Here is a 20,856-nt window from a genome sequence, read left to right as displayed (position 1 = left end):
TTTAAGATTGAAATGGCTTCCACATTTTTTACAGTAATTCATCCAAACAATAACGCGTACTGCGCGTGGTTACGGCTACGGTGATGATAGGACTGCACTACAGCTACAGTTTTGTTTAAAGTTGTTTCTCACTCATACGAACAGTAGCGTGTTGCACAGCATTTTTGTTTTAGTACATCACTTTTTAAGTTCGTATTAAGCCATTGTGTTCTTTACGCACAGTAGAGTGAAATTCGAACCTCCTTTGTGAAGCCGATCGCGCCAACTTTTTCTGCTTGGCGGTCCCCCGCCACTGCACAGGCAACCCAGTAAAGGTATCGGTGAGTGTGCACTTGGCTAATGTTTTGGATGATTCCTATAAATTTTGATCCCTATTTTGTCTGGTCTACCTGTAGATTCATCACCAAATTATTTTGTCATTCGCACGGGATCCCTGTGTTTTTAAACGTTTTGGCAAAGGCTAGGTTTCTAAGCTAAATTCAAGATGGTGGACACTGTTGGACTGCTTCTTCGCTATAGCATCTGCAAGTTTTGGTTCATATTTTGACAGTTTCAAGCTTTAAATGGCGGAGAAACCACCAAAAAGAAGTCTTTGTTCACTTCCACATAAGGTAAGCTTACCAAATATGGATATTGAGTTTATGGCCACATGAACAACAGTTTTATTCGAGGACACATTTGGATGAGGTTCAGAGCATGATATCTAATTTACGACGATGTTATGCGATAACCGAATTCAATAATTGCTTTATTATACATTTTGTATACTGGGAAAAAATTAATATGAACTTGGACAGAATTATGAACGCCATGATGTCGCGTGAAAAACGCGCGCAAAATTCTTAATTCAGAAATATTTCGAGAATTCTTCATAAAATATATGAAAATAAGTTAAGCATTCCTTAAATAATTGTTTTTGTACATAATTCTGTAAATAAATACACATAATGAATAAAAACAAAGCTACCACAGCGTGGCCTTGAATGAACTTGACAGGATAAATGTATTATTTGTAGCCGAAAAAACCTACAGATAATACATTTATCATGTCGAGTTCACATGATATTGAGGGATTGGCTGAGTGCTCTCGACCAATCAGAATTGAGATACTTAGTAAAATGTATAATAATAATGCTTGTCGGCGCATCGTCCTTCCACGTGAAACTGTCCCTGGTAAACTCCTGATTACAGGGAGAATGTTATCGTTACGTCATAGCCGACATGTTGGTTGAGTGTCAAAGTATCATCCTCTCTCGTTACATCAACCAACATGGCGGCTGTTTACTTATTCATCAAAACAAGTCGCAGTTTGGAACGCTGAAATTTTGATATTTTTCGTGCCTATATTACCCATTGTGCACTTTGGTCGTATAGTGACCTTTAGAAGGCCGATTTGCAAGGTGATTCTCTTTCGTGTAATATGATAAGCATTTTAATGTTTAATTGTCATCCAACATGGTTGCTGTATGTGATCGTACAAACCCATTAATCACTCTCAGTCTGTCCACTCTTTTCTTGAAATAGAGCCACGGCAGCAAAAACGATTCAATCACGGGTTTTGCACGTATAAAAGAGTTTACATTTAAGGAAAACAAAAGAAAACATTTCTCGTTTGTCCTACAATATGGCCCGCTGTGGGTTCCCTCTTTTTAGATCCATCGAGTAGTGGCGGATGTCATTAAGGTCGTTTTACTTTTCAAGTCATTTTGATATTTAGTGAGTGGGTTTTTTTAGTTCCGTCGACGGGAACTGTTACTGAGGTGCAAAACAATCATGAACAGTGGCTACTAAATATCACGCCGCTCAATCTTAGTCTATTGCTATATGCTGTTTTTCTTTTTCTTTCTTTTTAATTAAGGAAGATACAACTGCGATAATAAAAAAAAGGGTTCAATTAAGGTAACGTAGAGTAACAAACTAAAAAAGATTCAGCTGTAATACAGATATGAGTTTAAACAAGAAAAGAAAAGAAAACGTAGCTAAAAGTAGGATTATAATGGATGTTTTGAAAATACTGCTTTGTTGTAGATTGACAAAAAGAGATAATATATTCAGGATCGGCTATATCCAACACGTGACCTTTTCACATTACTTTCATATATTTTCTCTGGTGGACAAATAAAGTGTTAGACTTAATTGAGAACAGCGGTGCCGCATTTGATTGAAAAGAGTAAAAAGTAAACGAGAATAAAAGCGTGGAAAAGTGAAGGCAGAAGAGAAGAGAAGAGAAGAGAAGAGAAGAGAAGAGAAGAGATGAGAGGAGAGGAGAGGAGAGGAGAAGAAAGCTAGAGAAAAGACATTGCATATGGCTGAGAGTCTGAAAACGTGTGAAGACTTGCTTAAAATTTCATTTAACACCAAAACTAATTATCAGAAAAAACTATGAGACAACCAAGTCCCGAGGGGTGAATAGTCATAAATGTACATAAGGAATATGACCAATATTGATCGAATCAGAATTTTTGAGACATAAAACTTGTATCGCAAAAATTTTTGACAATCATTATTCATTAGGTTTTCACTAAGTGTGAGTTGTATTCAAAGCAACCACATACTTAGCTCAGGCATAGAACACATTCAAAACAAGAGATCCAACCATGTAGACTAAATATAGCGATGACTGAACTACTTTCATTTCGATAAGAATGGAATTTCAGTCCATCCATCAAAGTAATTGATAAATATTGTGAAGGGGGAGTGACGTCAATGAACAAGCCGTGGCACGTGACTTCCTTCATCTAACTTCATCTATGATTATTTAATTTCGACCACGTCGCGCGCTTCCTCGAGCAAAATATTGTGAGAAAAATAGAGAAAACTTAATAAAATGATGAATATATGATCCCTGTGTATCCTAATAATATTCACTAATATTTTGCCTATTTTAAGACTGAAGAAACAGTTAGTAATTCACCTTATTTAAAAACGAAGATCGTGATGAATATATACTGGAAAGCAAGAGATAAAATAATCTCTAGTCTGAGTTGTATTGTATTTGATATCGTAATGATTATCATAATATTTTTCTATCGAAATGAAAAATGCATTCGGTAATCCATTATTTATATTTGTTGTAGCACTTAGCCAAGTACAGTCCCCCTACATAGTAAGACTGGCAATATAGTTTCTCCAAACGTTTGTGTGTGTGTGTGTGTGAATCAATGTCAATGTTTGCCCTTTTTTAGCGCCAGTTGTGGATCTTCCCTCAAGTGCTTTCGTTTTTCTTTCTTTCTTTCTTTCTTCTTTCTGTCTTTGTAGTTTTATGTATTTCGGTTGTCTGGAGTATTCGGGAGTCGTAGTGAGGTTTTGGGCGGTAGGAGAGGGGTAGGGTTTAGGTGAGGAGGGTTTTTTTCTTTCTTTCTTTCTTCTTTCTTTCTTTCTTCTCTTTTTCTCTTTCTTTCTTTCTCTTTCTTTCTTTCTTCCTTCCTTTCTTTCTTTCTCTCTTTCCCTTCTTCTTTCTTTCCTTTTTCCTTTCTTTCTTTCTTTCTTTTTTGATAAAGATGTTTTACCAAAATTGAAAGTAAAAAAAATAACAGGAAATAAGAAGAAACTTTGATTCTGTATCACCCTCAAGGTTGAGACTATATATTTTTAGCAATAACGCTCCATAAATAGATAGAAATTAGGGGGGAAATGTTTTTCTCGATAGGTACACCTGCAAGTCTGTTTACGACAAAACAAAAAAAAAAAGGAAAAAGAAAACCAGACAGTCATATTATGCTAAAATGAAATACTTAATAACTCGAATTGTTTAAATGAGCAAAACACTTTTATGAGTTTTTTGTAGACTCATTGGGCTGTTCATTAGTAAGATTTTACGTCAGAGGATTTATTCAAAACCTGTCATTCACTACTGCGTCCTTCATTTTGATTGAAAATTCTACATCGAAACGTACTACTGAAGGAGTTTATTATCTTTGCAACACGGTATGTTTTGAAGTGAAAATTGCGACCACTTTCACAGATATGAACTATAAAATGAATAAAACATCATAATTTGGGCTTTTTGTGCGTGTGTGATTTAATTTCACTACAGTATTGTGATAATTTCACAGAAATATGTGCATATGGGCTTTCTCTAAGGATTGACCAATCAGCGCTCAGAAAAATGGCATAATTCCCTGCACGATTAATTTTAACGCCGGAGAAGAAAATAAGCGATTATTGTATTTGCCGTTGGTGGGCGCCCAAGATTAGGTAAATGTCCTAATGTTTAATTCATTTGAACTTCTTTTGCTATGCGTTTTGTTCATCGGCTTCCTGAATAAATTATTTATTTCTCGCCTAAGCGAATACGAATCAGGAAATCAAGGTTTCTGGCAACGATAAGTCAGGATCTCTAGTGAGCGTTTTTTCGCTCGTTTGTAAGATGAAACATCTATAATATCGTGTCGACTGAAGCTATGAACATCTACGAAATCTTGAAGAGTTTTCGGGCTCCTCTGAGCGAAGAACAAGCTTGGGCTGTGTGTTATCAATGCGCCGGGGAGTTGATATCGAAACGAGAAAAGAGTTTTGAGAATTTACAACCACAATTCATTGATGTCAGCCTTGAAACCACACGAATACGTAAAGATGGTTCGATTGAACTGACCAGAGTTTCTTCGGAAAGACCATCGCAGAAGACGGCAGACGTTTTGTTTCGACTAGGAAGCCTGATCTATGAGTGCTTGGATTATGGAATGGAAGCGTTCATGGAGAGGGAATTAGACCCTTCGCTAGAAAGACTAATTCTCGACATGACGTGTGAACAGGGAGACGAGGGGATATCTGTGCCAGAAGAGTTCGAAAGGAAAGTAGTGGAAGGCTTCAAGGATGGCAGCCTATCGCGAAGGGAAAGGCGTCTTTCACATAAAGGAGAATGTACGGCAAAAGAAATTAATTTGGAGATGGTTTTGCAAAGGTGTACAGACCATTTGACAGAAGATATTTCTGACCCTCAGGGACATTTTAAAGCAGTTTGTCGGGCTTTGGTGAATGAAGCTCTCGAACTGTCAGAATTTCTGCGTCAGCTTTATAATGGAAGTACTCTAATGTCGCAAAGCTGGGGTAAGGGAACTGGCCTTACCAACTGGGCTTACTTGCAAAGTTTACATGCATCTGAATGGGCTAAATTGTGGCTTCAAGCAATGAGAGAATTACGCGAGGGAGTTACTTTACGACATGTTGCTCATCGCACTAAGCTACCGGCTTCTTCCTTCGAAATGACTCCATTTGAAATGCTACTGGACGATATACGCTACCATCGATTCCAGCTCAACCATGTCTCTGTAACGACTCAACGAAAGAAGGAAGACGCGCACGACATCATTCTAGACTTTATTCGCTCAAGACCGCCTCTTTCTAAGACCTCGGACAGAAAAATGAACCCCAAGCCTAAAGGAAGCCCAAATCTCCACGAAAAATTACTAAATGAAATACGCAAAGGTAAGCAGTTGAGGAGAACACCAGAGCCTACCCTGAAAACAGTTAGGGAGATCTATTTTGAACAAATTTCTCCAAGCCCAGAGGGATCGCCGTATGTTACTCCGAAGCGCAAATGCCTAAAACCTGAAATTCAATTGGCAGAGTCAATTAGCCGGTGGGATTCACCTTCGCCTGACTCCGAGCACAGTCCGATTGAGTACGAACTCGATTCGCCAAAGATTAATCTTTTTGAGGTGGATCCCTCAAGTCCTTTTGATAGCTCAGACTATGGGTCAGGAGGTAGCTTTAAAGCGACTTGCTACGAGCTCCAAAAAAAGCGTAATTACAGTTCTTCGAGTGTAAGTTCAGTGGAGGAAGACTGTGTACAGAATGTTTGTTTCCGTACAAGTTTTGACACTCTTCCATACGACGACCGTCCACTTTTCCCGCCATCACTGCGCTCCTTGCAAAACCTGAAAGTCACTTCTAAGATCTACATGACGCTGAAGGAGCTCAAGCACATGAGGAAAACGCTTGCAAAGCTAGAGCTCGAAGCCCTGAGTCCTGACGATCCGCTCTTCAAAGACCTGCGCAGTGGGAAACTTTGCTTTTGTTGCCAAAAACGAAAGTTTTCCCTATTTGGTAATTGGTCACGCGGATGTGAGATTTGTGAAAGTAAAGTCTGTATCTATTGTATTCACAAGTTGGAACCGTCAATGAGCTACGTGTTTCTGGAGAACTCCGATATCGATCGTAGGGATTCTGGATTCTGCGATGCGTATTGGCCGTTCACACCGAATATACCTACGACACAGAGTTCTCCAAGCCTAGGAGCTGCACTCACAGAAACAAAACTACGTACTCATAAGGTGTGTTCGTCTTGTAAAAGGTTTATTTCTATGTACTGTTAGATGGTAGCTAAGCAACGTTGAAATACAGCCGGAATAGTCGAATCTGAATGTCTCTTGAACGCTTTATATATATATTTGAAGCAAGTTCTTTCTACTTAAAAAAATTCATTGATATGTATAAATAAGAATATCATATCTATTCATAAAGAGTAGACATTTATACCATTTTTTTGATTTTCAATCATTTCCAATGGAGTAAAATGCCTAAAACCATGGCCGCAATGTAGGAAAATTAAACAATATAATTCCTTGAAAAATCGTTTGTCAAACTCAAATCTTCCAACATGGCGGTTATGACGTCATGTGTACATATGTAAAAAATATATATATTTATTTTCTGTCCTGTGATTGGTTGACACTGAATGTAGGCGTGGTTTATCTCACTAATGTTAGTTTCGTATTTGATAGTTATCACATTGAATATTTAAGATTTAAGTATAGTGTTCAATTGTTTAGCACAATTTTAAAAGCTGTGTGGTTGCATGTATGTCATACTTTGGGTCAAATGTGTTTGGAAAAATTTTTCTCTAGGCTAGTTAAATTCTCGGCAAGCGAACAAGTAGTAATATCAATCTCAATCTTATTCAATCTATTCAATTTACAAGAACACAGACTGAAAGAAATTACTGTTTTTCTGAATGGAATTTTGGCATTTCTTTGTATTTTCGTGTTAGCCTAGTCTCATACGCAACCGCTATTACTGTCGTCACGCAACGCTACTTAGGGGGAGTGAGCGTTGCGTGACGACACTAATAGCGGCTGCGTAGGAGACTACTGTTGGCCTCGCATTCAAGATTATTTTGAAAGTGGAACGCATGAATATGAATTCAGAAATTAATTGCCTTAAAACCAAAATACAATACTTAGTCAACCGGGCTATCCATGCTAAATTAAGCAATGAACACGCATGCGACCCAGGTTTATGTACATGCATGTAGCCTAGTACATTTACTATTTGCTTGAAGCAAGTTTAGCTGTACCTCTTTTTATATTACGCATATAATGTGAGACCCATGGTATTTTTACTTGATTCTGGTTCTCTCTTTGCACATGTTTACAGCTATTTAAAAAAGGATTGGTGAGGGTTTTGTTGCAAGTTGTATATCGTACTGAAGTTGTTGCATGTTGCATGTTTTGTTTCATGTTTCATGTTGCATGTTGCATGTTGCATGTTGCATGTTGCATGTTGCATGTTGCATGTCGCATGTCGCATGTCGCATGTTGCATGTTGCATTCATATGTAACTAATGTCAACTACACAGAAGAGCTTATGCCGTAAAACGTGCAGACAAAGTTTAGGAAAAATCTTATTGTTGTGTGCTTTCGCTGATTGTATTCACATCGCCCATAGTGCAGTTCGGGCTTGGTAAGCAACATGGAACAAAACCTTCACTGTATCCTTTGCGGCCTCGCAAAAGAACGGTCATATGAAATTGAACTGTCAGTGAAGCTGGACTCGTTGAAGTTTTGAAAATCAGTCGTTGATCGACTGACATGAAGATCAGCTACAACTCTTTTTTGATAGTAACATGAAAGCCTCGCTTTTACAACTCTATCCAAAAAACAACAACATATCTATCGTTCTGTACTTTAATACTCCATTCTTCATCTTGCCATACATGTGAGCACAAAGTTTGTTCATTGTTGCTTATTATCATCTTGCTTGAGTCACGCATGTCGCATTGGTCACGTACATTTGTGTCACACTCTGTCACACCTCGACTCAATCTACTGCCTTCTTTTCGCGCGCGACGCGTTTTCTATAAATAATTTTGTCACTCACGGGTTCACAAATCAGCAAATTTACTTTCCATCTTTGAAAAAATTTCAGTTTATTTACTTTTTTTGATATTTATTTTTTTGTCCGTACATACATTATATGCAATATAGAGATGAAAACTTTCTATAAAAATAGTATCAATCTATCGAAAAAGTTGTTCACGTTAAGTTAATGTATATATGTATATTAGGAAAAAAGCTGGTTAATTTGCTTAGACTAGAAATTTTGTCTTCCAGCCTCGTTTAGAAGTGTATCAGAACGAGTCTGGATACATAGACTTCAGCTAGAGCAAAGAGCATGATGTGATAGCTATAGATAGTCTGATAGTGTGACATAAAATCAAAAAATGTTGCTTAGATATTTTGTTAATGATATAAATCAAACATAGATGTTAATGTCTTCATGATTTTTTTCCCCGACTGGTGGTCGAGGGAAGGTCGAGCTTGATGGAGGGACTGGAAAAGAAGACTAGATTAGATATGGGGGACATGTCAAGTTTGGATTTCTTTTCTCTTCTTCCCATACAGGCAACGACTAGGCAGCGTCCAAGTTTATGTAAAACCAACGAAAAACCAACTGAGGCTATAGTCAAACGTCGAACTTAACATGAGCCGAACCTAACGGATAACGAGGCGGTCTTCAAGTGTCATGAGGTTCGGCTCATTTGAAGTTCGACGTTTGACATATGAGCCTAATATGTAACAATTCTAAAATATCTAAGACAAAAGTATTGAAAAAGAAGAACCTATAAGGTGTTAGAGTTAAAAGCAAATAACTTTTAGCAACACAATCAGCTGGTCTGAATGTTGCCATCATCTTCCACCTGGTGTGGTCAAATGATGATGTAAAGTTTGCTTTATATCTTGTTGTTGACATCAGTACACTGATGCTTTTGACGCGTGATACTTAAAAAAAAAAACAGAACGAAGTATAAACTCGATTGCAAATTCATTGTCAGGTTCAAAACATAAAACACTGAGAAGCCGAAAGGAAAGATATTCTCGGAAACTACGTAATTATATATCTTTTGATCTATTTATTTGAGACACACAGTCGATATGAAACATACTTTCTGTCAGTGCAACAATTTATGAACATTGCAGGACGGTTGTATCTCTAGATACATCTTTAAAATTAACAACATACTTCCCAAGTACCACTCCCGTCTCAGCTTCTATGTTCTCATATATGTTTTAAAACCTTGACAATTATTCTTTGCAATTCATAGTATATACTTCTTGTGACAATGTAACGCATCGAAGAGCCCTGAATAAAACATTTAACATCTGTGTCTGATTCGCTGTTGTCAGTTAGGGTTGAATGGTGGTGGTAGTGGAGGCCGAGGACATCGTGTACAATCGGGGCTGGTCATTCAGTTATAGTTTATTCATTAATTGAGTACAAATTTTTTGAACTGATTTAGAAGTATCTCTTGCCTGAACTAGGAGTATCCCTAGATCGATCCCTTCACCTGATTTAGGAGAATCCCTTACCTGAACTAGGAGTACCCCTTAACCGGCCTGATTTAGAGTATTCCTTAACCTGATTTAGGGGTATCGATCCCTTACACGAACTAGCCGTATCGGCTTATATGATAAGTAGGAGTATCCCCTACCTGAACTAGGAGTATCCCTTAGGAGTATCCTGATTTAGGAGTACCATTTTGCCTGAACTAGGAGTATCCCTTAACCTGATTTAGGAGTACCATTTTGTCTGAACTAGGAGTATCTCTTGGGCTGATTTGGGAGTATCCCTCAACCTGATTTATCCCTTACCTGAACTAGGAGTATCCCTTACTGTAACCTGCTCTAGGACTATCCCTTATATCTGACCAGTTTATAGTAAGAAAAAGCCAGAATACCATTTCTCACAGTTAACCCTCTTTTTCACTCATTCAATCAAGGGATGCCTGGTGCATTTCTAACTTCCTGTAGCTGACCTCAAACGCTTGATCATAATAAACCACGCAACAGCACTAAATTGATCAATAGACCATGCGGTTCAGAGCTCTTTCAAGAGTATCTCTTTACATTCCTGGTCTTCAGTGATGGTGAATGGATATGAAAATCATACGTATGGCTTGCTGTTAGCTTAATCAACAATCATAGTTTGTATATGCTGTGTTTGAGAACGACATCAACATGCCTTGGACGTGGTTCAAACAAGCCGAATACGAATCCGTCAACTTGGTCTCGTCAGATAAAGACTCGTCAGTCGCCTCGGGCAAAGGTATGTAAACAAATTTATGACAAAAATCATTACTAGATAGTATAAGGGATAAAAGTAAAGAGAGGAGGGTCATTAATTGTTCCAAGCTTGCATTTATTGGTCATGTTGATTGAATACGAAAGCATCAGTTTGAACTTCAAGATAATCAATGTGTGGTCGTTGATGGCTCACACAAAACGACAGCAGTGATTTCTATGGTCAGTTGGGCTTGACAATATGCAATTCAGTCATTCCATGATTTGAAAGACACTGACAGACCATTAACCGTATTTAGGTAAATCAGATTATTATAAATAGTGTTGGATTATTTATATCAATAATGATTCAATTGAATAGATTGAAAGCTCTCTATTATAAATTGACCAACTTCCACGGCTTAAGCAATAACCAATAATCATTATTGAATTATCCAGAGAAAGGTTTCACCACGGTTAGCCTTCTGACTTTATTTGAATGCTCTTGAATATGATCTCTTTACGCAAATCGAAATCATTATGGTTACCTTCAGATTTCCTTTCACTGAGAATCATATGCTAATTGGGTGACATAATGCCAATGATAGTACCACTTATTATTAATCGCCTGGGAGTGGGGGAAACGGTTGATTAGGATCCCAATAAAATAGAATCAATCTATTATTAGCTATTTTATGTTTTCCTATCCTAATCATCTTATGAACTCTGGTAAATTTCGCACTTTGAGTGGGAAACGTAAAGGCATACACACGACACGGTCACGGTACAGATTTAGAGCACGTGTTTTTAAAACCAATCACGGCGGGTGTCTCTATGGCTTGCACCAATCAGATTGTTTCAGTGGAAACCGCCGTCACGGTCACGACTCGTTCGTGTTGGCTTTCCTTACACAGTCACGCAAAAACTGATCCTGCAAATCGGTTTTTGAATGGATTATGAGTATTCGTTCGTGACATGGTATTCAGTCAAATAGGGATCGACTATCAATTTTGACAGGTTGTTTAAAAAATATCACAAAAGACTGGGAGTAAGAAGGCAGGGGTTCCTTAATTGCAATCAAGTAAAAATGTTTGTTCCTTTTGACAATCTACCAACTGAATAAAATTGTTTTTCAAAGGGACCCAAAGATGTGGGCTGGAGGAAAATGGTCCTATATGCTTCGTATATTTTTTCCAGGCTAGAAGTCGATAAGGGAGAGGGAAAAAACATTTCAAAAAGCGTTTGTTTTGCTACCCTGGCCTAACTAATCGATAAAAATCGATCATCAATTTTCAATCGAATTAATCGATAATAATCGATAAAATTACATGATAATATTGATTGATATCGAAAATCGATAAAAATTGTAATCAACGGCATCGTCCTTTATTATGTCGAATATTATCGATTTTCATCGATTATTATACTCATCGATGACAATCGATGACAATCGATACGATTCGATGACAATCGATACAATCCGATACAAATCGCCGGATAATCAAAACTGTCACGTTATCGATTTTCATCGATTTCCGATATTAATCGATTGATGAAACCGATTATTATCGATTTTTATTGTTGGTCGAAATTATCGATTGGTTAGGCCGCTGGGTTTGCTGGCGAAAAGACCTACATTTGCGGCTTCACTTCAATCTGTTTCTGTGACAATGGAATTCTCGATTATCTTTTACAGTTTTAAAGGCTTCATAGTGATCCTATCAACCAGCAAAGTCAACTCTACTTCATGGCAAATAATCTACCTCTATCCTTTTACTCATTCGACTAGACAGTTTGCATAGTTTGCATCTCTCGAGCTACAGCAGTAACGCTATCATGGTTGCAGGGTTTTGGCAGCAAACTGCAGCAGACGATATACTATGTAAATCCAGTAGAGTGCTAAAACAGTCCACAAATCAATACCACGTGATCATTTTTGGAAAAAGTATTAGTAATGGTCTTTTTGACAAGAAACTTTCCTTGTTTAGTGTTGAGCTATAAACTGCATTAAGCATTTGATTCTTGTGCCATATTGTCAACATATTGGCACTGCGTAGACGAACTACGGGCTTTAAATAGGCTATAAATCAGTCATCTTAAGTGCCAGAACATATTAAGAAAAACAGATAATTCTTTCAATTTTAATATCAATGAATGAGTGAAACTCAAAAAAGAAAATCGTATTGCTGATTGAGCTACGAAGATTAATGATTAATAACGATGATTTTTTTAAGGTTGTAATTGGTACAGATAGTTTTTACTTGGTTGATCCCAATCGCTAGATCTGTCATAATATTTTCTGTACATTAGGTAGCCATTTTCAAGTTAATCAATTTACCTTTGGAATCCCAGACCGCGCTCGATGTCACGCAACTCAATAGAAATGTTGTTTGATAGAAACGTCGTTTGACATTAACGTTGCCATTAATACTCGGTCCAAATATTGTGGTCTTGGTGTTATTTATTCTTGTGGTTTAGTGATTTCGTTTCAATATTTACAGGAAGCGATTATTGTTTTGTTGGCTTTATTGAGTTTCTTTTGCAACAAAAACTGATGAAAAAAGAACGAAAAAAGACTCGTAGATCGCAGACATGGTGATTTCCAAATAAGCTATCGGCTAAGATTAGTATGGGCGTAGATTAAAAGAGATTTTCTAGCAGACAGAAAGTGTAGTAATAATCATAAGACTCGATTATATTTCTTTATCCTCTCATGAAATAGCCTATATATATATATAACTAATATTGTTTTTTAGACAACTGTGTTTGGTTTTGTATAAGACCGGAGATCTCAGATTGCGTGCGATGTTTACAGATGGGAAAAATATAGTCAATATATAAAAACTCCAAGCGATTCCAAATTTTCTCGCTCTTGTGTCGTCAAAATAAAATGTCTTAGTCGTTTCATTCTGTGACCACTCTTCAAAGCAATCTTTCCCCAAGAAACGACAAAATATATTGATTCTGGAAAGAAAAAAAATTTTTTTTCATTAATGCTGTTGTTTTCGACTAAATAGTTAGATAACGAACAAAATGTTCGGTAGCTAGCTTGGATGCTAAAATAAAAGGCCTAGAGAAAAGAACTTCCCTTCGTAAATTTTGGATTGACAAGGTATTAGCAAACCAGACTGAAAGTTTTCGTTTTCGTGCTTTGAAAATCTATATTTAAACCCTTTTTGTCATTTAAATATTACCAAAAACCATTAGCACCTACTGTTACACCTTCCCTGTTCCCGACTAAGAAACAGTAAGCCATCAGAAAAATGAAAAGCCTTCTCAACGTGAATCTGTCACTTCAATGTTTATATCGAAACCACTGACAAATTAAATGAACCCAATTCTTAGAATCCGAAAATCCACGAGTCCCTTGTCAGTCCAGAAATCTCGATTTTCCAGAAGCAGTTATCATGATGGGATTTGAGTCTGTTTTCGTGTAAATCCACTAATGCATCGCTTCCTCATCCCAAAGTCCCTCCTTATAAAGGAATAGCAATGACAAGTGCATTAAGCAATATAGACGAAATAAAAGCCATAAGTGCTGGCGTCTGCAAAACGTACCGACCTAAAGGCCTCTCCTCTTGACAGTCTATGACACATTCACTATGGACTTCACTATGGAAATCTGGCTGAAGTCGTTCAATGATTTATATGTCTTCCTATAACTCCTTATTTACATACGAGAAAGTGTGTAAACAGTCGTCACACAAGACATTAAAATTTCTTTTTGTCACGGCGACCGGACGTCAGGAGTGAGAGGCAGTCCTGATTTGTTTTCCAAGAGCCAAGATAGTCTAGGCATTTATTAACTGTATGGTTGTACTGATTGTATTGTAGGTCCACCCTCTTTCAAAGCTGCTTTACTTGAATCAGTGATGGGTCAAGCAGGAAGTGTTAGCTTTGAAGAACGAGTCGTTCACACCGTTCGAGGAAGCGAACAGTCAATTCTAAATTGTGAGGTCGGTCCCGATGGTAAAATTCTCGCGACCTGTTCCTCTGATGGTACCATTTACCTCTGGAATCTTTCGACAGGCGAGTTATTACGCTCGCTAAAAGGCCACAACCAAGAGGTTACTTCATGTTCTTTCAGCGGCCCGATTCTGGCCTCAGCTTCGCAGGATGGAGTCGTTATTCTCTGGCATTACAACACGGGAAAGAGAGCTTCCCGTTTGGGTAAGCCTATTTTAGTTCTTAACAAAAATTAATCTTAATACATTTTCTATAGCCCCTTGATCAACGCGAAATTCTTGGATGAAACTACGATCATCGACTGCAGGCTTTACTGTCAATGGAGTATCAAGAGTCCAAGACATGCCCTACAAAACTTAAAATCTCGATCTCTTCAGTTTTCCCGAACACATACAGCGTTCTTATCTCCTCATATTCAAGCGAAAGACAGCATTCGCAGTCCGTTATAATAATTATAATTTCTAAGGGTTTTAAAGTTCTATTTATCAGCTGGCTCAGTTCTCAGTTACGAGCCGTGAGGTCTCTGGTCCTAGAAGGTTTTACTAGTATTGTTAGACGCTGCAGTAGAACAACAAATATGGACTTCTGAGTTATCCTTTCGAATAATGCATCGCTTTCTGTTCTTCTAAGCATTTATACAGTATTTGTGATGTGGCGCTGTTATAACATCGGCTGCTAAACAGTAAGAGAAAAAAATCTATTCTTTTGCTTTTTCATTCAATCTTTCTCGTACATCCCCATCGTTAAATCTTTATAACAACACCGAAATATAAATAACCCCCTTTGCGTTTACTCTGCAAAAAAAAAATGCCATAGAACTAAATTTTCCACTGGCGAGAAGGAGTCTGTTTTCTATAGGTATAATTTAATATTTCTAAGGGTTTGGGATTATTATATTCTGACAGTAGTGAAATACAGATCCAAATTTCCGTGGTTATGCAAATACAATTTACACCTGCCGTATTTTCCTTCGCATGCAAATTTAATCAGATCTTTGTACGTAGTTATCCGCTTAAATGTTTTTTGTTTTTTTTTTCGTCCCAAAAAAATAGGTCAACGGATATCTAAAATATTGGGCTCGTTGTCCAACGATTTTTGATTTTTTTCATTGACTCAAAAGTTTGAATTGTCTCATGTAATGCCTCAGTTCGGATATAATTACGTTGGCAAACGAGGAACTCGAGGATACGACCACATCTAAACCACACATGCTCATTGGTCGGTCGAATGACATGTATTTACCACCAATCGGCTTGATATTCTTTCAATGCATTTGTCTAACAGCTCGACTCATTTACACTTAACGAATATACAGCAGAACCTTCGCCGTAGCCATCTGATTAATCAACTTTAGAACCAACCACTTAAGGGTTTACCAACATTAATACATTTTCAAATAGTCTGAGAGTTTTGGTCATATTAATGTTTTTTAATCTAAGTTGATGTGGTCATGGCTACTTGATATCTATATGGGTTTATTTCTTGGGTCTGTGAGTTGCTGGGAATGAAAAGTAGGCGAAAAATACATCAGGCAAATCGCGCTTTTGGTGCGGCGGTTCATTTTGTTGATCATGTATCTATCTGTATTGTTTCAATTCAGAAAGTCATGTGTAAGCAAATGGAAACAGCTATAATAGGGATTATAAACCAATGTCTGAGCGAGAGAAAAACCAATGTCTGAGCGAGAGAAAAACGAAAGAAAGAATGGATGAGCGGATGAAAAGAAACGAGAGATATTGATGGGAAAGCGGTGAAATCTAGAGCACTGAGACCAGGATTACTCACGAACTGCTTAACGAAAAATAAATAAGCCTCTTCATGAGTCGATTTACATTCAAAGAATTTGACATTTGACTTGAAAGTAATCAAGAACCCATATAACATCGAGACAAAGTGACAGGCTCATCTAAATAAATAGCTGTGTTGTTATGCATCGCCGCAGTAGCTAGGGGTCCAGTTACATAAAGATCTGGCGATACCTGGTGCCAGCACAAGTCTTTTGTTGCCTAGTTATGTGACGATATCGAACGATAGGCAGTGGTGGATCAAGGGAGTTGGAGAAACCATGACACCTTTTCAACTGCCCTAGATCTACCCCCGAATGTTCATAGTGCCTAGTTAAGTGACGATAGGCAGTGGTGGAACTAGGGAGTTGGAGAAATCATGACACCTTTTCAACTGCCCGGCCTAGATCTACCCCTGACAGGATGTTCATGGTGCCAGGGACAGGTCTTTTGTTGCCTAGTTACATGAAGCTAGAGTGACCCTATGTACATGATACCTAACTGTACGTCTATTTATTCTATGTACCTTCAGCGGTTCATTCAGGTCCAGTATTTGACTGCGCCTTCTCTAAGGACGGCCGTGCTTTAGCCACTTGCTCAAAAGACACTACAGTTCGTCATTTTAAGATCAAACCAGGATCTGGAGAGTTCGTTCCGGGTGTCGATACCCGCATTTTAGCAGGAAGACAAGGCCACAGAGCGCCCGTTAACACAGTGGCATTCTCACTAGACAACAATTATATCTTTTCTGGCTCAGAAGATGGAGTGATCAAGAAATGGTCTCGTAGTGAAGGGAAGTGTTTGGAGACGCAAGATGGACGGTTTGGCCCGGTTCGGTCGATCCGATTCGCGCCTATGGAAGAAATATTTATTTCCTTGTCAGGAAGCAACGTTGTTGTGTGGAATTTGGGAGAAAGAATGGACGTTAGACAAGTGTTAGATGTCCAGGGAAGAAAAGTTCAGGTAGGGCCCGTACGTTGATACTACATTTTATGATTGAAGATCAGTGAGATTGGCGGGGGAGGAGAGGGTCGGGAACACGCGACTTCAGTTGGGTCAGTGTGGAAGTTTCCACCAATCAAATCCACAGTAACAACATCTTGGGGACCATGTATTTAGTCCCACATGGATGGCGCTTATTCTGACATGAAATAAAGGGCTAATTCAAAGGACGTTTGTTTATATTATCACCATCATATTATTATTATTATTATTATTATTATTATTATTATTATCATTATTATTATTATCATCATCTTCAATCATCATCATCATTATTACTATTATTATTAGGCAACAACAACGCCATGCACCACCTTCTCCATCATCAATGATCATCGACATAATTATCATCATCATCATCCTTCATCCACATCATCGTCATCATAGTCATCAATCTTCACTATCATCATCATCACCATCATCACCATTGCATCACCATCATCACCATCATCATCATCATCACCATCATCATCATTAATCATCATCATCACCAGCATCATTAATCATCATCATCACCACGTGCCACCATCATACTCATCATCATCACCACCGCCATCATCATCATCATTATTAATAATCATCATCATTATTGTTGCTGTTGTGATAGCTTTATAAGAATTCAAATATGATATTGATAACGATATCGAATTTTTGATAACGCTTCTCACTAACAAAAGTCTCGATGCTTTGTGAATTTATTAGAGCCAATAATTCGAAGCTTTATCAGGATTTAATCCCTGTTTTCTACCGCCATCCGTTATTTAATCTAGGATTATCACTATGTGTAATCTGCCGTTGTATCACTAGTGCAAACTGCTTTTTGTCCTCGGTGTAAAGAATGATATTCGATACATGACTATTCATGGTAATTTCTACTTTTTACGTTCGTTGACAAAAAGGGGATCATTTGCGTTGAGTTACGTTACGTTGCGTTACACATTGAAATCGAAGGCGTTAATATTCCCTTTTGATATCTTGTTTATCGTCTTACCGCACAAGATAAAAATGGCATTACTGAGTACTCATTCAAAATTAATGGTCTTTTTATACGATAATCCAACCAGTCTGTTCTTTGTAGTTACCGCGCGCTTAAAAGCCAGATAAGACATCAAATCCAATATATTTTTAGTTATTGTAACTCGTAGTGATCATTAATCACGTCTGGTTCTGTTTAGGCCATCAGCTTCGTCCCAGATAGCAACTATTTCGTTGGCGTCACGTCTGATAGACTTGTATCCATTTGGGAACCAATGCGCCAAAATGCAAAGCCAATTTTAAGGTAAGAAAGCTCTTTAATCTGAGTAATGAGGAATGGAGTAGGAAAGACATGGCTGAAAAACATATGCGCATGCGCCAAATTGTCCAAAGAAACAAACATGGCTGCTGGGAAATTGGTCGAGGTTTTCAGAGAAAACATATCAGTACTACCGTTAGAAAAATCTTAATTGCTTGTTTTCAATCATTCCCAAGAGAATGAAATAACAAAAGACACGGCGGCCATGTTGGATGATATAACACAAGAAACTCATGACGAATCTTTTGTTGAATTCATACACTGTGTACTGTGAAAACTATCAATACCGTCAAAACAAACTTTGGACACTCGTCAGTAGATTAAAATACACATTTTTGACGTAACGTTTAAGGAATGAGCTTAACTTCTATACTTTTTTAGCCTGACTGAGATTTTTTCCGAAACCATAGGCATTTTTAAAGGAAGCAGGTGAGCCCGCGATGTTAGCCAAGACCGCTGATTCATTTTTCAGCCTTGTTTTCAACCAGACATTGACTCGTGTACATTCAAATCTAATCCTATTGTCTGGTCGGTTCTTTCCTTAGGAGGACTGAACACGAAGGAAGCATACTCTGTTGCTGTTTCGATCCTCAAGGCCGCTACTTCGTCACTTCTGATTCCAGTGGCTACACACAAATATGGGTCTAGAACACGTGACAAATTATTATTTCTAATATCAACTTATTGATATTGGTTCAGGCATTGATTCATGCCCAGGCATCCTCGTGTTTCTCTGAAGAAAGAGGCCTGAGGAGAATAATTAAATACCGAATTTAGTTAATTATTGTAATGAAGACATTGGATTTGTTGAATGAATGGAAATTGGAGGGAATTGCAAATATAAGCGTTTTGCGGCTTAGAGAATGAGACATGGACATCCAGTTCCATGGTTGATGTGATTATTAAAGCTTTTGATTAAGGGGGCGTAAATAGAAATTTTCTCGCACGGCGGCCATCTTTGTTCCCGCCAAGAGCACGGAGGTTAGTGTCGAGACATCCCATGTCGTTTCCAATCGAAAAAACTATTTTTAAGGCCTCGATAACTCGTGTCTAGTTGTATAATTTCTTTCCGTTTTGGAATAAGCAATTTCATTTGGCTCCGAAATAGTTGTATAAAACGGCGGAAGGACGGACGGACGGACGGACGGATTGATCGATTGATTGATTGACTTGTTGATTTGTTGGTTGGTTCTCTAAGTCAATATATGGCCGCCGCGTGAAAAAAGGATGTTCAAATCAGTTCAACGGTTCTAATATAAAGAGTTTGTCCTAGTTGTTATTAAGTTATTATTAAGCTAGAAGAATTTCCAGGTCGAATTAAATTTTCAGGTGTACAGACAAATAAAAGAAAATACAATCAAGATGGCATAAAAGTGGATTATCAAGAAAAGTGTTTTTTTGACGGGGATCGGGAGCCTAATTTCAGGACGGAGGTACCAACTTCGTCCCACGCGCGCAGACGCTCTTAGTGTAGTCAAGCTGGGCAGCTTAATCTGGGGCACAAAAAAATAGGTTCCAAATTTTCAGGAGATTGTAATTCTATTGTTTTGTCCCCCAGATCGAGCTGCTTTGACGTCACATGCAAGCGGTCTATTCAGAGCTCTGACGGGGACGGAGGTTTGGTTTTGTTCGTTTTGTGTGTGTGAGGCAATGTTTCTTCTTTCAGAGCATTTATGCACTTGTATACCGCTATTCGATCCATTTTGAAGCCGTGAATTACGTATGTCACTCATGATCACTTAAAAGGCTTTCGCGTGACCGATCTTAAAACTTTCTTGTGATCTCCTTAATGGCTTCTGCGTGACTACTTCACAGGTTTTTGCGTGACCACTTGGGTGGATTTTTTTTAGAAACCCAAACTCTCACGCGAGCACTTCAGTAACAGAGAATTATAGAACAAATACGTTTTAATCGGATTGAAAATACGTTGACCCTCCTCACGGTACAAAAGTGGACAATTTATTAGTTTTAACTCGACATCAACAGCACAGTAAGCAAAGTGATGACTAGCGGTAACATGCCATGCTGCTGCAACAGAAAAGCGTGTTTAAAAAAAAGAAATAGTTGTTTTTATGATAATAATAAAAAAATCGAGGACACAGTATCAATAAGGACCGGCAATATGAACAAATTAGTTTAAAAAAGTGAAATTACTCATTTGCAACAAGTTTGAAATTTGAGTTTGAGTTTAAGTTAAATTTGCACGAAAGGTAAGATCCGAAGACGTTTTGACTAATTTGCATACAGCTGAGAGCATGCGCAAAGCGGCTTTCTCTTGAGCACGTGTCGGCCATGCCCAACAAGTGCTGGAGATTGCTAAATGAGCCAATAAACACGAGGCGGAAAGCACCAATACCATGACAACATGACGTATGATCATCTCCATGGCAACTCGATGACGTCGTTATGAACGATATCCCTCATTCCTCGAGGCATTTGGTCATTCTGGTTTTCAGAATTCCACTTGACAGAGCTGTCGATCCAGGAAGTAACTGTAGTAGACTCTACCTGTATTTTGTCAATCAAGACA

The 20,856-nt window shown here is 38.0% G+C and overlaps 2 protein-coding genes and 1 long non-coding RNA gene across 4 annotated transcripts; 2 read left to right on the top strand and 1 right to left on the bottom strand.

The window, feature by feature from the left end:
• Positions 1-4,294: 4,294 nt before the first annotated feature.
• LOC116296366 (protein spire homolog 1-like) lies at positions 4,295-9,386 on the top strand. The gene has a single exon (XM_031704378.2). The coding sequence runs from the start codon at positions 4,404-4,406 to the stop codon at positions 6,315-6,317; it is 1,914 nt and encodes a 637-aa protein (XP_031560238.2). The 5' UTR covers positions 4,295-4,403; the 3' UTR covers positions 6,318-9,386.
• A 676-nt stretch (positions 9,387-10,062) lies between these two features.
• Positions 10,063-19,687, top strand: LOC116296369 (uncharacterized). The gene is made up of 5 exons (XM_031704380.2): positions 10,063-10,326; positions 14,115-14,450; positions 16,563-16,993; positions 18,208-18,311; positions 18,872-19,687. The coding sequence occupies exons 1-5, from the start codon at positions 10,239-10,241 to the stop codon at positions 18,972-18,974; spliced, it is 1,062 nt and encodes a 353-aa protein (XP_031560240.1). The 5' UTR covers positions 10,063-10,238; the 3' UTR covers positions 18,975-19,687.
• On the bottom strand, positions 12,789-14,147 carry LOC116296370 (uncharacterized). Of its 2 annotated transcripts, none has more exons than XR_004197122.2 (2): positions 13,839-14,147; positions 12,789-13,244 (listed from the first exon to the last, which is right to left on the bottom strand). It is a non-coding gene; the product is annotated as an uncharacterized LOC116296370 (long non-coding RNA). The 2 variants fall into 2 exon arrangements; XR_004197121.2 differs by having other exon boundaries at positions 13,843-14,147.
• Positions 19,688-20,856: the final 1,169 nt, after the last annotated feature.

The sequence above is a fragment of the Actinia tenebrosa genome, unplaced genomic scaffold (assembly GCF_029948245.1).
Source record: "Actinia tenebrosa isolate PJP-AT-01 unplaced genomic scaffold, QUT_ActTen_1.0 PGA_scaffold1__47_contigs__length_23844297, whole genome shotgun sequence".
In the NCBI taxonomy this organism is placed as follows: domain Eukaryota; kingdom Metazoa; phylum Cnidaria; class Anthozoa; order Actiniaria; family Actiniidae; genus Actinia; species Actinia tenebrosa.
This window is presented reverse-complemented; position numbering and strand designations above follow the sequence as displayed.